Source organism: Perognathus longimembris, chromosome 17 (genome assembly GCF_023159225.1).
Source record: "Perognathus longimembris pacificus isolate PPM17 chromosome 17, ASM2315922v1, whole genome shotgun sequence".
NCBI classification, from domain to species: Eukaryota; Metazoa; Chordata; class Mammalia; order Rodentia; family Heteromyidae; genus Perognathus; species Perognathus longimembris.
Window position 1 is genome coordinate 38,752,235 of NC_063177.1, and position 17,241 is coordinate 38,769,475.

The window sequence follows — 17,241 nt, forward strand, 5'->3', positions numbered from 1 at the left end:
TTGGACAGAAAAGTCTGTGGGACTCTTATCTCTAAGGAACCAGCAAAAAGCTAGAAGTGGGAGTATGGCTTAAGTGGTAGAGCACCAGCCTTGATAGGAAAGGCCAAGAGAGAGTGTAAAGCCCTGAGCTCAAGCCCCAGTACCTGCACACACACACACACACACACACACACACACACACACACAAACACACACGAATCAAGGGTCAGTATAGCTCAGTTGGGGAGCACTTGGCTAGGATGTCTGAGATCCCAGATTCAATCTCCAAACTACAAAAGAATTTTTAAATGAAAAGTGGCATAGACATTCACTGTAACTATAGTTATTACAATATGCATAAGCATATTTTGTACATGCACAAGAACAAAATTTTTATTACCACTGGTTAGCTTTAGTGTGAGACTTGGGGTTCAGTCTGAGTCATAGATTTACCCTATAATCTGGAGGATGGAGTCAGTGATGATTAAAAAAGAAAAGAAAAGAAAAGAAAGGCTGGGCTGGGAATATGGCCCAGTGGCAAGAGTGCTTGCCTCATATACATGAAGCCCTGGGTTCGATTCCTCAGCACCACATATATAGAAAATGGCCAGAAGTGGCGCTGTGGCTCAAGTGGCAGAGTGCTAGCCTTGAGCAAAAAAAAGAAGCCAGGGAGAGTGCCTAGGCTCTGAGTTCAAGGCCCAGGACTGGCCAAAAAAGAAAGAAAGAACGAAAGACCAACTAACAATGATCATTCATTGTCAAGTAATGAATCAGGCTCAGCAACCTTAAAGGAGTAATATGATCTTGCCATGTAAAGCAGGAACTTGGGGTTTAAGTGATTTATCTTCACCTGCTAAGCACTGTGAAAATGACTGCGCGTGGATATAATTCACAGAGACAAAGAGCAAGACAATGATTATAGCAGCCAAGTGTTGGAACCTGGAAGGGACACAAAGTAAACTTGGTGCTTGCCCAGGCAGAGCCCGAGAATGAAGCAGATCGCACACCCTGTGAAGTCGTTGGGCTAGGCGATACCAGGCTGCCCGGGAAGCAGAGGGCAGGTGGGCTAGAAGCGGAAGTGTAGGCCGATGATGAGGTAGTTGCCATGGGGATGGAGAGGGGAGCAGAGCTGGTGGCTAGTTCCTCCTCAGTTCACAGCTGCCAGCAATGAGGAAGAGGAAGGAGTTGATGGAGAAGGGGAAGGGGAAGGGCAGGCTGGGAGAGGAAGATTCCAGTTCTAGCCATGGCCACCATCCACCATCCATGACCAAGGTCACTGGGTGCCGGTGTGGAGAGGGAAAGGATGGAGTTCAGAGCTCAAGCTTTGGAGCCATTGGAGGTAACGCACCCAATCAGAAAGGAATAGACTCTGTAGCCAGGCGCACTTGAGCAGGACGGAGACAAATGCCACTTCCCGTCTGTATGGTTTTTCGGAGCAACTTAAGTGAACTTGTCTGCATCCCCGAGGTTGTCACTCCCAGGCCTGCCTCATGGGGTCTCTAAGAGAACATAGTGAAAGAACCTGTGTGTGGGAAGCCTCACCTGGTAACCACCCTGCTTGCTTGTGTTCCCTGCTGCCCCCTGCCCACCCCACCCCATAGCACAGAAGGCTTCTGCAAGACCTATAAGCCTCTGTGTGTGTGTGTGTGTGTGTGTGTGTGTGTGTGTGTGTGTGTGTTGTATAGATACTAGATTTTGAACTAAGGGTCTTGAGCTCCCATTTAGCTTTTTTCACTCAAAGGCTAGAGCCCTACCACTGGAGCCACAGCTTCACTTCTGGCTTCTTTGCTGGTGAGTTAGTGATAAGAGGCTCATGCATTTGCCTGCCCAGTCTGGCTGTGAACCTCAATCCTCAGATCTCAGCCCCCTGAGTAGCCAGGGTTGTGGGTAAACGCCACCCACATTGCCCAGCCCCTGCTAGCTTTTCTCTCTGTTCCCTGTGTTCTTCGGGGAGCTGAGGAGGGGCCTTTCCACTTTGTTCCCATCTGTTCAGACATGGAGATCACACAGGTTTGCATCAACCAGAAAAATCAGCTTTATTAGCCCATCACCAGCGGAGGGGAGGGGAGACAGCTAGGGGCCGCGCGGGGAGGACAGGGTCCCGGCTGAGGCCTCGAGGAGCTGAGGCTGGCAGAGGGACGGGAGGTTGCGGAAGAGGCCATCAGTTCCTGAAGCTCTGGCTCTGGCTCTGGCTGAAGCTGGACGAGCCCTGCTCCTTGAGGATGGGCCGGGTTTGGCGAGAGGATGAGGATGAGGACGAGGAGACGACTGCAGGAAGGAGAAGAGGACGTGAGAGGAACTCTGGGAACTGAGTTGGCCACCCCAAAGGCAGACCAGAGGCTCTGCAGTAAGGGGCTCCTCATGGACCTCATAGAAACAGGTGGCAGGGTGTCCACCTGGATTCCCCAGGAGACTTACCTTCGCGGGAAGAATAGGATTGGCCAGAATGCTGGGAAGAGGAGATGCTGTCGGAGAAAAAGGTGATGTTACATGTGCTGGGGGCATTGGGGACTGGGAGGGGAGGGACTGGATGGATGGAGGGAGGGCCCCCACTCACTGGGCATCCTCGCCCTCCAGCAGGCGGCGGTAGGTGGCGATCTCCTGCTCCAGCCGGGTCTTCACGTCCAGGAGCATCTTGTACTCCTGGCTCTGCTGCTCCATCTCACAGCGCAGCTGTGCCAGCTGCTCCTCCACGCCCTGGATCAGGCCCTGGATCTGGGACAGCTGCATGCAGTAGCGGCCTTTGGTCTCCTCCAGGCTGTTCTCCAGGGATGCTTTCTGTAAAGCAAGAAGAAAAAGAACCATCAGTGAAAGTGTACATTTCTCTTCCACATGCTTCATATGGATTTTGACCCATGCTCATCAAATATTGTTTGGAATGATGGAGAAAAGTTATCCCGCCATTCAGGGTCTTAATTTCTCTGTCTCTATACTGGGCACCATGATCCCCCAATCCCAATGTCCTTCCTACCATGCTGAGCTGGGACTGCAGCTCAATCTCCAGGCTCTGGAACACTCTGCGGAGCTCCGCCACCTCGCTGCGGCCACTCTGAATGAGCTCGCTGTTAGAGGCCACTTCTTTGTTCAGCTCCTCGGTCTGCGAGAAGGGAGAGAAGCACCAGGTGTGAGGCTCCCCAGCACCCGCCTAGCTGGAAGCCCCGCAGCAGTCCTGCAGGAGTCCAGGGCCTGAGGGAAAGTGTGGAGGCCACACCTTGGTTAGGAACCAGGCCTCGGCATCTCTGCGGTTCTTCTCTGCCATCTGCTCGTACTGATCACGCATCTCATTCAGGATTCGGCTCAGATCCACACCAGGGGCTGCATCCATCTCCACATTGACATCGCCGCCGGTCTGACCTCTCAGGGCAAGCATCTCCTAGGCAGGAATAAGAAGGGGGTGATCAGATCACCTCTCCTGGCCCAAACCAGTCTGCCAACCCCAAAGCCAGAAGCAACCTCACCTCCTCGTGGTTCTTCTTCAGGTAGGTTAGCTCCTCCTTCAGGCTCTCAATCTGCATCTCCAGGTCGGCTCTGGCCAGGGTCAGCTCATCCAGCACCCTGCGCAGCCCATTGATGTCAGCCTCCACGTTCTGACGCAGGGCCAGCTCATGTTCATACCTGGGAAGACAAAGGTGAGGGTCTCAGGTGCCATCCTTGAGGCTTCCAAGGATTGAAGTCTGTCGGCCCTCCTGCATGGACAGCCCCACTCCTTTGTCTCTTGCCCTTCGCCCTCTGCCCTCCGTTCAGGATGCTGGCTGCTTACTTGCTCCTGAAGTCATCAGCCGCCAGCCTGGCATTGTCAATTTGCAGAATGGGCTGTGCATTCTCAAGAGTAGCTGCAATGATCTGGAGTGGGAACAAAAGGACAGGAGATCTAACTAGCCAAGGACCCTGCCACTTGAAGGTGAAGGACAGAGAAGGGCAAATCCAAGGGTCTTCTAATGGACAGGTCAGCTCCACCATTGTAAGATGCCTTTTCCACCTCTCTCAGGGTGGGTAAGGATGTAGCCATCTCCCACCACCCCCAGCCCAGACCAAGGCTAGGAGCTGAGCATGTGTGCAAAGAACCCTCACAAGAAGAGACTCAGAGTTCCAGTTCCAACCTGGAAAGAGATGTTGACCCAGGGCTGTCTGCCCTGGGTGACCCTGGCCACTCCCCCAAAGCATCTCAGTCTCCATGTTTGTAAAATGGAGTATCTAGAAAGAGATTGCCTAAGGTCCATGGCAGACCCTGCCTCTCTCAATGCTCTGTCCAGCAGAACCGCCCACCCACCTTGCTTCTCAGATCCTCGATGGTCCTGAAGTAGGGGCTGTAGTCTTTGGTCTCACTGGGCCGTTGCCTCTGGTACCAGTCTCGGATCTTCACTTCCAGGTCAGCGTTGGCCTCCTCCAGGGCGCGCACCTTGTCCAGGTACGTGGCCAGGCGGTCATTGAGGTTCTGCATGGTCACCTTCTCATTGCCAGAGAGGAGGCCGCCATCGCCAACAGCAAATCCACCACCAAAACCAGCACCAAGGCCACCACCATATCCACCGCCAAGAGCCCCTCCAAAGCTGCAGCTGCTGCTGCTGAAGCCACCTCCATAGCCGCCCCCCATCCCACAAGCTCCCCCGGAGGAGAAGCGGGAGGAGGTGACCGACAGGCCCCCGTAGGTGCTGGGGGCCCTGCAGGAGCCTCCAGCCAGGACAGAGGAGATGCGGCTGGAGCCGCCACCGATGCCACAGGAGCCCTTCATGGAGCTGGAGGAGGTGAACTGGCGGCTGCAGGTGGTCATGGTGCTGAGGAGGGAGGAGAGTGAGCAAGTCAGCAGACAGAAGCGAAAGGTGCTCAGGGAGGCTGGGAGAGGATGCTGTGGCTGCCTGGAGCCTGAGATCCTTTATATCCACCTGGGGAAGGCGGGGCCGTCCCGCTGCTGACTGCAGCGTTTCATCACTCTGGTCCCATGCAGCCGACTCTGGCTCATTCAGCCCAGGGTGGACTCACTTCTCTGTCTGCTGGCTCAGAGCTCCCACCCAGTTTTTGGGGGTGTGGGCCGAGAGAAAAAACACACAAACCAGAGAGTCTGTTAGTGACTCAGGCTGGGTGGCCAGGAATCATTTCTCATTTGAGGAACAGGAGGAAACAGGGGGACCTTGGCGCAAGCAGCTCCAAGGCAGCCACATCCCCAGGCCGTGAGTCAGCCTGCCACAGGGACAGCTTGCCTCGTGTTCAGAACTTTGCCTGGCAGAGGCCTCCGGGATGTCATCCTGGGCTATGGGGTCCCACCTACCTCTACACTCTGATGCCCGACACAGGGTCCTGTGTCCCAGAGCTCCCCCGGGGCACAGCGCCTCCACCCCACCTATTGCCTTCACTGGATCAGGGCGTCCAGATGAGTGGGGAAAGTCCCTGCTGTCCTGCTCTGAATATGATACATGAGCCTTGCTCTCACCGCCATGGGCCTCAGAGTCACCACACAGAAACCGTCCTGTCCAGGGACTTTGTCCCAACAGCTCTCTCTCTCATCTCTCATGCCTGCAGAGTCTAGCTGGGCTTGGCAGCTTCGTTCATTCGGTTGGGGTGACCTGCAGGGCTCCCTGATCCTCTGCCCGGCTCAGGCATTGCACTGAGATCCTTCCTGTGTTTGTAGCACAGTTCTGTGAGAGGGGCATGCGCTGGGCATCATTCCTACCACTGCTTCACAGGTGACTGTGGGGATGCAGGAGGGCAAGTGGGCTCTGCCTGGGCCTTTCCTCCATCCTGACCCTCCCTCTGTGCCTCTCAAATTCACATGCTTTCCTTGATCCTTGAATTACCTTATAAATGAAGAGAACCTAGGGGACACCAGAGCGAGGTGGTAGTTGGATCAAAATCACTGGCCTTTAGGATGCCACCATAGGACTCTTGGGGCTCCCAGAATGCCTTGCAAGCTGGTGCCAAGCCTGTCTAATTCTCAACCACTTCCCCTCAGAGCCTGGGACAAGCTCTGCCAGCAATGAGTTTGGCCTCTGTGTCAGGCCTGAAAGCCCAACCCAGCACTGACGGCTGGAAGAGGAATTGGGAGATCTAGGCCCCGTGACTGACAGAGGCCTCTTTGGGAGCCACACGCTGGCCTCTATCCTTGGCCTGTGGAGGCTCTGTGGAGGTTGGAGCAGCTCAGGCAGCCTTGCGGCACCTGAGTTCTGCTGAGGATCTGTCTCAGCGTTGCCACCACTTCCTGCCTGCCACATCTCATGCAAGCCGGCCAGCACTCGGCCCAGAGATGAGAGCAGAGTAGATGCGTGCATTTGTGGTCTCGGACATGAGAAAGGGAAAATGATGCTCCCCATCCCTGAGCCCAAACATGGGCAGAGAGGCCTTAGCCTCTGGGGCAAATAGTCCAGTCTCCAGTTATCAGGATGGATCAAGAGTTCAGATCCATCTATGGATTAATCACCCTTAGGACTGGAAATGGCCACCAGGCCCCAACCAGAGTGAATGAAAGACTTGACCAAGGTGGGAAGGCACAGAAGTACACAAGCAGAAACTAGAACTTGGGCTGGGAACGTGGCTTAGTGGTAGAGTGCTTGCCTAGCATGCATTAAGTCCTGGGTTTGATTCCTTGGTACCACATATACAGAAAAAGCCAGAAGTGGCTCTGTATCTCAAGTGGTAGAGTGCTAGCTTTGAGCTAAAAGAAGCTCAGGAACAGTGCCCAGGACTGGAGAAGAAGAGGAGGAAGAGGGATGAGGAGGAAGAGGAAGAAGAGGAGGAAGAAGAGGAGGAGGGGAAGGAGGAGAAGGAGGAGGGAGGAGGAGGAGGAGGAGGAGGAGGAGGAGGAGGAGGAGGAGGAGGAGGAGGAGGAGGAGGAGGAGGAGGAGGAGGAGGAACTAAAACTTGACTGTCTGCCTGGCCATGGTTCATGCCAACTCTCAGCCTGGGATCTCTGGGAACTCTTCATCCTCTATCCCAGTACACACACACACACACACACACACACACACACACACACACACACACACACACCTCCATTCTAGAGGGGGCTAGGGGACCACACACAACCCAACCAGGCAGGGAAGACCTGGGGGCGGGGCATGGTCCGTGCAGCCTGAGAAAGCAGGAAGTTGTTCATCAACCCATCAAACTCCTCAGCCACCCTAGATCACTGTGTGCCTAGCTCTGGGAGGCCGGGTAAGGGGAGAGAGACCATGACAGATCCAACCTTAGAAAAACTAATTGGACCCTGGAGAGAAAACCACGAACAGGAAGACAGACTGCTGGAGTACTTGCCACCACCACCACCACCATCCCAGTCCTCAACACAGCCCCCTACAGGAAGCTACTGGAAAGATGTTGCTCCCTGGGTCTCCACTAGTGGTTCAAGAAGAAGACTACCCTCTTCCTCCTCTGAAGGTTCCTGGAATAGGAGCTACAGCTGGACCCCAGGCAGAGAAAGAGTTGGGGACAAGTCCTCAGTGACAGAGAAGCATATTTGTCCCGAGATTTGGGGGATAAGGGGAGTACAGACTCCTTGCCCAAGAGCTGGCACCACTCCCCTGCAGTGCAGTCTTCCTTCCCACACACACACACCCCCCACTACTCCCCCTTGGCCCTGCCCCGCCTCTGGCATGAGGTCATGTCACACTTGAGTTGACTGGGAAATATCATTGGCCAACACCAGGCTTCAATGCACACACAGTGATTCTCAAACCGGCCCTGCGTCAGCACTGCCTGGGACAAGCCTGGTCGTGGGGCTGTTTTACAAGCACCTCAGGAGATTCCCAGGCTGGGGAGGCCAGGGAGGCTGGAGGCAGCTCTGGAAGGCTGAGAGGACAGAGCCCCCAGCACCTGGCCCAACACCCACTGGCTTCCAGGTAACAGAGAGGAAGAAGAATCCTGTTGAGCCAGAAGAAAGCCACGTGGAGCTTTGTCCAGGTGACTGGTCCCAGGGTCAGGAGGACTCTGAGCACCAGGCCCTCCCCAGGTGTTTAATGCCCCCCCCCCATTCTGAAAGCAGGGCTGTTGCTGTCCCTGGCACTGGTCAACAAGGGACCCTCAAGGGAGGCCTGAGGTTCTATCAAGCTCTGTGTCTGGGGACAGAGCAGTCCTGATTTTGGTTTCCTGTTCCCCTTAGGTCCCCAAGGGACTCGTGCTTGCTGCATGAGAGCTGTGAAAGTCCTGCCAGGCTCACCACTGTGCCCCTAACCTGGGGACTCAAAGTCCCCACTACATCCATCTTCCTGCAGAAATACTTCCGGGTCAGCCCCCACCAAGGGGGGGGGGGTCACTGGCAGAGGAAATGTCCAGGGCTGGCTCAGGAGGGAGTCATGGCTGTGTCTGACACCGGGGAGTGAATGAGACCGTTGAGGAGTAACATTGTCCAGGCTGTCTGAAGTTGATATGGACCGAGTACGCATGGAGGAACATCAATGCCCCCTGCATGGAACCCCACCGCTGAGTCCCCAAATCCAGGTTCAGGCACAGATCCCCAGTAGCCTGAGGCTGCTTGCAATGCCAGACCAAAGTCACCAGAGTTCCCAACAGCATGCCCTGGGGACCCCCTGGGCCTGGCAGATGCTTTCTGCTGGCACACTTTGTGAAGAAGAGCTTTGCCCCAGCAAAGGGGCCCAGGTCTAAGACTCCCCTCCTCATGCCCTGCTATTTTATTTTGTTTGGTTTTGTTTTTATTGCCAGTCCTGGGGCTTGAACTCAGGGCCTGAGCACAGTCCATGGCTCCTTTATTTGCTCAAGGCTAGCACTCTGCCACTTGAGCCACAGTGCCACTTCCAGCTTTTTCTATATATATGTGGTGCTAAGGAATCGAACCCAGGGCTTCATGTATACAAGGCGAGCACTTTACCACTAGGCCATATTCCCTCCCTCCCCCCCCCCCGCTATATTATTTTATTTTGTCTTGTTGTGCCAAGTCGCAAGACCACCACCAAGAAGACCACCGAGACTCAGACATTCCAAAATGCAATAGCAAGGCAAGACTTTATTTAAGCGAGCTGCAACTCAGGGCTCGTCCTACCCTCCAACACAGCGGAGGTTAGGAGGGAGCCCCGAGCTGTGATTACACAGGGCTTATAAAGGCAAAAAACTAAGTGACAACAATCAGGTGTTCAAGCAAGCAAGATTAGGACACAGGTACAAATCTGATTGGCTCAGGGCTCGAGGCACTCTGGGGGCAGTCAGAGTTAAGCATTCCCAGCGGTTAGTGTTCTAGACCAACTGGGCCCTAATGGGCTTGTCCTGGGTCTGCTCACAGGGCCTGCTTATCTCAGGTTCACGTGGTAAAGTGGGGTTTGCGTGGTAAAGTGGGGCCTGACTTCAAAGTCTGGCACTTCAGTCTGTTGTAGGGCTTGAACTCAGGGCCTGGGCATTGTCCCTGTGCTCTTTTGCTCAAATCAAGCACTCTACCACTTTGAATTACAGCTGTTCCACTTCTGGTTTTTGAGTAGTTAACTGAAGATAAGAGTTTGGTGGGGGGGAAGAGGGGGGCAGGGAGTCCCTATTATTAAGAGTGTCCTATTATTAAGAGTGTGTCTGTAGTGTCTACAAAAGACAGACAGCCTCCCTGCATAAGAGCAAGCAGGGCAGAAGGTAGAGCTTGGGCACCTTTTGCCAGTACACAATGGGATCCACTGTCCCTGGTCTCACTCTACTCCACCCCCCTGATACCCAGGCCCCAAGAGCAGGACTGACTCACTGTTCCTCATAGCCTCACTGTCCCCATCCACACAATGGGGTGCCTCTCCCCAGACTCTCCCTGCTTCCTAGGACCATGGTTCAGATCAATGAGCTCACCCTCCTCTAGAATGAGCCATGCCGGCCTAGGGCTGGTTCTTCAGGTTGTGGCCGGATGTGCCAAGGGGGCTTGAGGAACGTGACTCACTCCAGCCCCAGACTGAAAGACAGAACCACACGCGCTGCCAGGTAACTGAGAGGTGCCCATGCTGATTTGCACAGAGGTTGCCCAGCCTTGTGTTGTGTAGGTTCTCTCGGCTGCAACCAGCCCCGGACTGGCACTCACCCTTCCCACATGGGTGCCTCCACTTCTCATTCTGTACTGTGCCTTTCGAGGTCCAGAGTGGGCTTGGGATCCACTGAAGTCCCCATGTCCCACAGATTCCCTGGGGTCCCCCCAGTGCCCGCCATGCCAGGCCTCAGGGGGCTCAGGCATTCCTGTCTCCTGTCCCACCTGGGTTCCCACCCTCACCTCCAGGCACAAGAAAGAAGGGCATGTGCAGTGGAGGGCAGATCACACACACACACACACACACACACACACACACACACACACACACACACACACACCACACCCCAGGCCCTGCAATGCTTTCGGGTGGAGACACCCTTCTCTCATTTATCAGTTTCATCAGCCCTTCTCCTCGAAGAAAACCGGGAAGGAAGGCGCCCTGCCCACTGGCTTCCAGATTTACTAGAAGGAAGATTTCCAGGCGCCAAGAGGCTCCCTGCAGCTCCCTTCAGCTCCCCTCACCTGGCACCAGCATGAAGCCCAGCTCCCATGCCAAGGGTCCTGCGTGTGGCTGGGACAGGAGACCCCCTCCTCCTCTACTTCCCCCCATGCCATTCCCCACCACCTCTTAGGGTCCCTAACAGGGAGACCAGCGGGCCAGAAAAGCCACACTGCTCCCTGGCATGGCCACTTCACAGGGTCCCCATTTCTACCCCCATCCTGAACCCCCATCCTGAGAGACCCCCACCTTTTCTTCCACACCTGCTAAGCTTTGACCTTCTCAGGAGCACAGGCTTCCCGTTCCATTCCTGGAGATGGAGGCCACAGCACCCCCTGCCTCTTGGGAAATCCACACACACACACACACACACACACATCACATCACATCACAGGAACTGGGTCCTCTGCCCAGCCTCCCTCCCCCTCCTACTCAAACTCCATGCCTCTCCCCATCTCAGCCCACCTCCTGCCCCTCTGGGAGAGAAGCAAGGCATCCCGTGAGTCATCCCTGTGCAGTCAGGCTCCAGCACCTCAGATCTTCCTCTCCATTGAGGGAGGAGAAATGAGGCCCCACAAGGGAACAAGACCAGGCAACTGCCAGCCATCATGACGTGACTTAGCGGATAAGAAGAGACCACCTAGGGCCACCCTGGATGCACTGAGACCATCCTTAGGACCGCCTCCCCTGACTTCCTCTTTACATCCCATAAGCGGACCCCTGACCGCATGTCAGTCCTAATGGGTGTCCAAGTTCTGGCTCCTCTCACCCCTGCTCCCTCCCCATCCACCCAATGTCACTAACACCACTTCTGTGCTCCAGACAAGGACAAGGTTCGCATCTGAGTCAATCAGCTTTATTGGAGTTGAGCAGGGGAGTGTGGGGAAGGGCCTGAAACACAGGGCTGAGGCTGGAGGGGCCAGAGGCTGCAGAGCAGAGGGGGGCAGCCATGCCCCTGCCCCCTGGGGGTGGAGCCGCGTCCTCAGCGGGTGGTCTGGTGGACCTGCTCTCTGGAGGAGATGACCTTGCCATCCTGGACCTCTTCCACAATGGTGCGCACCTGGCGGGTGGTCACCGCTGCAGGAGAAACAGGTGCTTAGAGGAGGGCGGACCCCGAGAGACCTGTGCTCAGTCCCCAGGCCCCTGGGTGGATGACATCTACTACCTCCTCCAGTCCCCTCATAGCTGCTGTGATCTCTCTGATGGCCCCTCAGTGTCACATCCACATCCCTCCTGCCCGTGACCCCTTCCTTCCCCTGTGGTCTTTTCATGAGCATTGCTGGACCACAGATAGGTTATTAGCTTTGTGCTCACTCAGTGTGTCACACTAAATGGATTCTAGCTTCTCTCTGCAGTCTCTACTATGCACTCCCAATCTCCCCCAACAGACTGGGGCTTGAAGGTAAAGGGCCTTGTCCACCTTCTCCTCTCAAGGTAATGTCCCAGACATAAAATTACTTTTGCTAATCTGTAAGGACTCAAGAGCAAAGACCATAAAGTCAGGGTCCTTGGCTTCCCTTCTGATGAGTCTCCAGAGCTGGGACCATGTCTCTACCGTGGGACTAGGTTCTACAGGGGAAGGACCAGTTCCCAGCCCCACCCCCTCATCAGACCTGACAGTCTCTCTCCTTTGATCCAACCCCTCATCCCTACCAGGTCCATTCCCCCACCATTGCACAGAACCAACCATCACCACCCAGGACTTCTTGGAAACCCCATGTCCCAGCAAAAGGGCAGATGGGTTTCCTGCCCCATGTACGCCCACAGCCCTCAGCCACCAAGACACTTACGCTCTTTGGGCTTGAACTGCAGGCTGCAAAATAAAGGAAAGGAAAGGGAAAAGATGGAGAGGTTAAATATGGGTCTGAGAATCCCCTCCTTTACTCCAACAACGCCCCCACCCCTCCAGCCTTGGCCCCAGGCCCCCACTCACTGGGCATCCTCGCCCTCCAGCAGGCGGCGGTAGGTGGCGATCTCCTGCTCCAGCCTGGTCTTCACATCCAACAGGATCTTGTACTCCTGGTTCTGCTGCTCCATCTCGCAGCGCAGCTGTGCCAGCTGCTCCTCCACGCTGCCGATCAGGCCCTGGATCTGGGACAGCTGCACGCAGTAGCGGTTCTCTGTCTCCGCCAGGCTGCCTTCCAGAGATGCTTTCTACAGAAGAGCACAAGGGGTGGTGAGTGAGGGTGCCGGCGGCCTTCCCAGGTGCTAGACTCAGCTCTGAGTGCAGCAGCCTCCCTACCATGCTGAGCTGGGACTGCAGCTCGATCTCCAGGGTCTGCACGGTGCGCCGGAGCTCAGAGATCTCGCTCTTGCCGCTCTGTAACAGCTCACTGTTGGTGGCCACCTCGCGGTTCAGCTCCTCGGTCTGCAGACAGAACACAGGACAGGACACGTGAGCCCGGATCCTTCCCCCCAAGTGAGACACCCCTGGGCTTCCAAATGCTCCCCTGGCATCCAAGTAAACATCTTGGCTGTCTCCCCGGGCTGTGGTCACCTTCCTGACCTCCCCTGAGCAATCCTGCCCTCTCACCAACTTCCCACGTCCCAGGCCAAGAACTCATCCTTTGAAAGGTTATGCTTCATCCCTAGCAGTAGGAGGCATAGAACCAGCCAGGACATGTTTTCTGACCCCTGACGCTAGTTCCTGACTTCTAGAGAGAAGTGGGAAGTCCCGGAAGTTTCTTCCCTCTGCCTTTATTCCCCCTCCCCCCTCCACACCCATCCTCAAATCCCAGCTTTGGCTTACTTGCAGGTCTGGTGATACAATAAGCAACCCTGACCCCTGAGGCTCCAGGGGGCTCACTGGGAACAAGGGTATCCCCAGGCTGCTAGGCATTGGGTCCTGTTGGAGCTCAGACCCCTGCATCTTATCCATCTGGCCTGCAGCAGACAGCCCTCACCTTGCTGAAGAACCAGTCCTCTGCGTCCTTGCGGTTCTTCTCCGCCATCTTCTCATACTGGTCCCTCATCTCAGACAGAATGCGGCTCAGGTCCACACCGGGCGCTGCGTCCATCTCCACGTTGATCTCACCGCCCACCTGGCCTCTCAGGGAATTCATCTCCTGTGGCAGAAGGGTGCATGGTATGGGTACCTGTCACAGCCCCTTACTCCCAAGCCTTCCCACATCACACACACACACACACACACACACACATGCACACACACACACACACACACACACACACACACACACCTCTTGTTCTGTCCAGCCCTGCTGGACCCTCCAAATGATTTTGTTCATATTCCCTGCATGAAGCCTGCCACCACCATCAGACTGCATCCATCAGTAGATTACAGTCTCTCCAAAGACAAAAATCTAACTCCTAGGTCTTTTGTCTGGGAAATTTTCCATCCGGTTTTGAAATTTCTACATAAAGCCCCGATTGGAGGGTTGCACTTGAGCTCCTCAACCATCTGCTGTCCGTGTGAGGGAGGCCCAGACATGTCCGCAGGCCCAGCCCACCCTGCACAGCAGCTCTGGACCACAGGGTCAGGGCTCTTCGGGCAGGCCAGCCCTGTCAGCATGACCAATGCCAGCAGGCCCTCTCTGCAGCCTGGCCCCAGGGCCTTGCCACCCACTCCTCAGTCTCTTTGACCTGCTGTCCCACCAGCTCACCTCCTCGTGGTTCTTCCTCAGGTAGGCCAGCTCCTCCTTGAGATTCTCGATCTGCATCTCCAGGTCGGCTCTGGCCAGGGTCAGCTCGTCCAGCACCCTGCGCAGCCCGTTGATGTCGGCCTCCACGCTCACACGCAGAGCCTGCTCCGTCTCAAACCTGCCAAGGGAGCCAGAAACTTCAGTCTGGCCTGCTCAGAGGTACTGGTCAAGATCATGGCTCCTAACTGGGTATCAATGTCTCACGCCTGTAATCCTAGCTACTCAGGAGGCTGATTCAGTTCTGAGGATCATAGTTCAAAGCCAGTCTGAGCAGAGAAGTCTGTGAGAATCTTGTCTACAATTAACTTAAAAAAAAAAAAAAAAGCCCAAAGTAGAGCTGTGGCACAAGTGGTAGAGCACTGGTCTTGAGCAACAAAGTTGGGGACAGTGCCCATGCCCTGAATTCAAGCCCCAGCACTGACACCAAAAAGAAAAGTCCTGGGCTGGGAATATGGCCTAGCGGCAAGAGTGCTTGCGTCCTATACATGAAGCCCTGGGTTCGATTCCCCAGCACCACATATACAGAAAACGTCCAGAAGTGGCACTGTGGCTCAAGTGGCAGAGTGCTAGCCTTGAGCAAAAAGAAGCCAGGGACAGTGCTCAGGTCCTGAGTCCAAGGCCCAGGACTGACCAAAACAAAAACAAAAACAAACAAACAAAAAGAAAAATCCTGATTTCCTGCCTACCTTACTTTTCCAGGGTTCATGAGGCAGCATGCAAAGGTATCATGTGGGCAAGTTGCAGCCCTTAGCCCCAGAACCATCACAAGACAGGACCTCACCATCGGCTTCCTGACCTCTTCCTCTCTGCCTCCTCTCCCTTCCCCCTCCTACTACCTCCCTAAGCCCAGTGGCCTTCAAAGCCCACTGTGTCCATTCATCCTGGAGTAAGGGGTGGGCTCTTAGCTCCCAGGCTTCTGCCCACCCCACCCCACCCCCAACATGGACCCACACACATGCAACCAGGAGTCCTGAGCTACAGAAGGATGTCCCTGGCTCCTCCTCCTCCTCCCTGAGCCAGCCCCAGTCACTCAAGCCTGCCGGCTGGCACTCACTTGGTACGGAAATCATCAGCTGCCAGACGGGCATTATCGATCTGCAACAGGATGCTGGCATTGTCCACAGTGGCCACAAGGATCTGTTGGGAAGGTGGGGGGGCAGGTTGAGTGAGCCATCAGATCGCTGGGTGAGGGGCCAGTTCTGAGCTGGTCTTCCTGACTGGGAACTGGGGGAGGGGGCACCCTCTCAAGAAGTCCCTCTGCCCATCCAGTCCCTCCTGGAGAGAAGAGGACAGAAGCAGACAAGCTGGAGTCTGATGAGCTGACACTTGCCTCTCCTACCACCCCATCTCTCACAAAGACCCCCACCACAAGCCAGACTCATTCCGATGGAGGAGGCAGTGGCTAAGAGAATCAGACGAGAATTAGAGAATATCCTCCAGACAGAAGCTGTACCAGAATCCTGGAAAGCAAACGAGGAGTGGGGAACTCCTGATTTGCTTTATTTTTTTTTTTTTTACAACCCACGGGATGTTTCCCCTGAGAGTCTCCCCCAAAAGGTAGCTAGAGAAGCCCTCACCAGCAGTGGTTTCATGTCCAAAGTCATAACTCCTGGGCTCAGGCAGGGCAGCCTCACACCAGGAGTTGGCCAAGCCCCAAACTTAAGGGACAAAGGAAGATCTGGGACCCTTGAAGATCTGCCCCCCTCCCTCCTTCCCCTCCTCCTAGCAGGTGCTTTCATCACACTCAGACCTCTCCCTCACTGTCCCCCCAAGCCCCCTTCAGCTGACCCTGCTCCAAAGGAGAGAGCCACACAGCTAGCTCTGCTATGGGCTCTGCCCTCCACATGCATCCATCCTCCTGACCTATCCAATACAAAGCTCCAGGGGGCCTCAGGGGGCTTGTTTGTCCCCACCAAAGGAAGTTGTGGACCACATGGGGTCCCCGAAGCAGATTCCTGGAGGCCAATCCAGGGCCAAGCTGCCTTTGGCTCCCCTCAAGCACTCAAATAGGGAGTCCAGGCCTCCACGGAGAGTAGGAGATGATGGAGAAGTTACACCTCCATCAGCCCTCCTCCCAGCCAGCCATCCCTACCTTGTTCTTCAGGTCCTCAATGGTCTGGTAGTAATGGCTGTAGTCTCGAGCTGGCCCTGGAGCCTGTTTCTGATACCAGTCCCGGATCTTGATCTCCAGCTCGGTGTTGGCCTCCTCCAGGGCGCGCACCTTGTCCAGGTACGTGGCCAGGCGGTCGTTGAGGTTCTGCATGGTGGCCTTCTCGCCTCCAGCCAGCAGCCCATCAACCCCCCCGAAGCTGCCTCCATAGCCACTGCCAGAGCCGAAGTTGTAGCAGCTGGAGTAGCTGCTGCCCCCCAGGGCACTGCCCAGGCCACTGGCTGACCCCAGCCTGCAGGATCCGGCACCTAGGCTGCCAGAGAGCCGGCAGGAGGCCCGCGACGAGCCGCCCCCCAGGCCCGAGGAGCCCTTGATGGAGCTGGAGGAGGTGAACTGGCGGATGGTGGTGGTCATGGTAGGTAGAGGGCCTCAGGCACAGAGCAAGAGGGCTTGGGAGGAAGAGAGAGGCGCCAAGAAGCGTGTTGCTGTCGGGGCTCGCCTGCTTCCTTTATAAGCCGGCAAGTGGGCGTTGTGATTTCAACAGGCTTGCTGCTCTGTTTCCATTCCCCTGGGCTTTCATCACCCCTGGCCACCTGCCAGCTCCCAGGTGGCTCTGGGCCCCCTTCCCTCCCACCCATCGGGGCTCTGCCTCATTTCTCCAAACCCCCAATGCTAGGAGTCCTGTGCGTGTGTGTGTCTCTCCGCTCTCAGGCCCCGTCACCTGTGATTCAGGGAGGCCCTCCAGCTACGCTTTCCCATGACCTAATACGGAGAAGAAGAAAAGGCAACATCACCACTGCCACCCAGCTCTCCCAGGAAGCTGCCACCCCAGCCCAGCTACCTGGATGCTGGGTCTGATGGGGAAAGAGGGTGGGGAGCGAGACACCCCAGCCTAAGGTGGCTCTTACGCCATTCCACTCCACCTACGTGGCAGGAAAGGACTAGGTGCTAGGGAGGTCTAGAGGACCAGGGAGGGCCCCATCCTGCCTTAGAATCTGGACCTGAGGCCACCGGGCTGGGCTCTACCACACCTAGACTCCTCAGGCCTCAGGCAGGAAAC

The 17,241-nt window shown here is 55.8% G+C and overlaps 2 protein-coding genes across 2 annotated transcripts; both read right to left on the reverse strand.

Moving 5' to 3' along the window:
- Positions 1 to 2,140: 2,140 nt before the first annotated feature.
- On the reverse strand, positions 2,141 to 4,750 carry Krt16 (keratin 16). The gene is made up of 8 exons (XM_048365325.1): positions 4,250 to 4,750; positions 3,740 to 3,822; positions 3,438 to 3,594; positions 3,191 to 3,352; positions 2,951 to 3,076; positions 2,537 to 2,757; positions 2,398 to 2,444; positions 2,141 to 2,247 (listed from the first exon to the last, which is right to left on the reverse strand). The coding sequence occupies exons 1-8, from the start codon at positions 4,748 to 4,750 to the stop codon at positions 2,141 to 2,143; spliced, it is 1,404 nt and encodes a 467-aa protein (XP_048221282.1).
- A 6,644-nt stretch (positions 4,751 to 11,394) lies between these two features.
- Positions 11,395 to 16,662, reverse strand: Krt17 (keratin 17). The gene is made up of 8 exons (XM_048365326.1): positions 16,164 to 16,662; positions 15,126 to 15,208; positions 14,033 to 14,189; positions 13,316 to 13,477; positions 12,655 to 12,780; positions 12,346 to 12,566; positions 12,203 to 12,225; positions 11,395 to 11,489 (listed from the first exon to the last, which is right to left on the reverse strand). The coding sequence occupies exons 1-8, from the start codon at positions 16,593 to 16,595 to the stop codon at positions 11,395 to 11,397; spliced, it is 1,299 nt and encodes a 432-aa protein (XP_048221283.1). The 5' UTR covers positions 16,596 to 16,662.
- Positions 16,663 to 17,241: the final 579 nt, after the last annotated feature.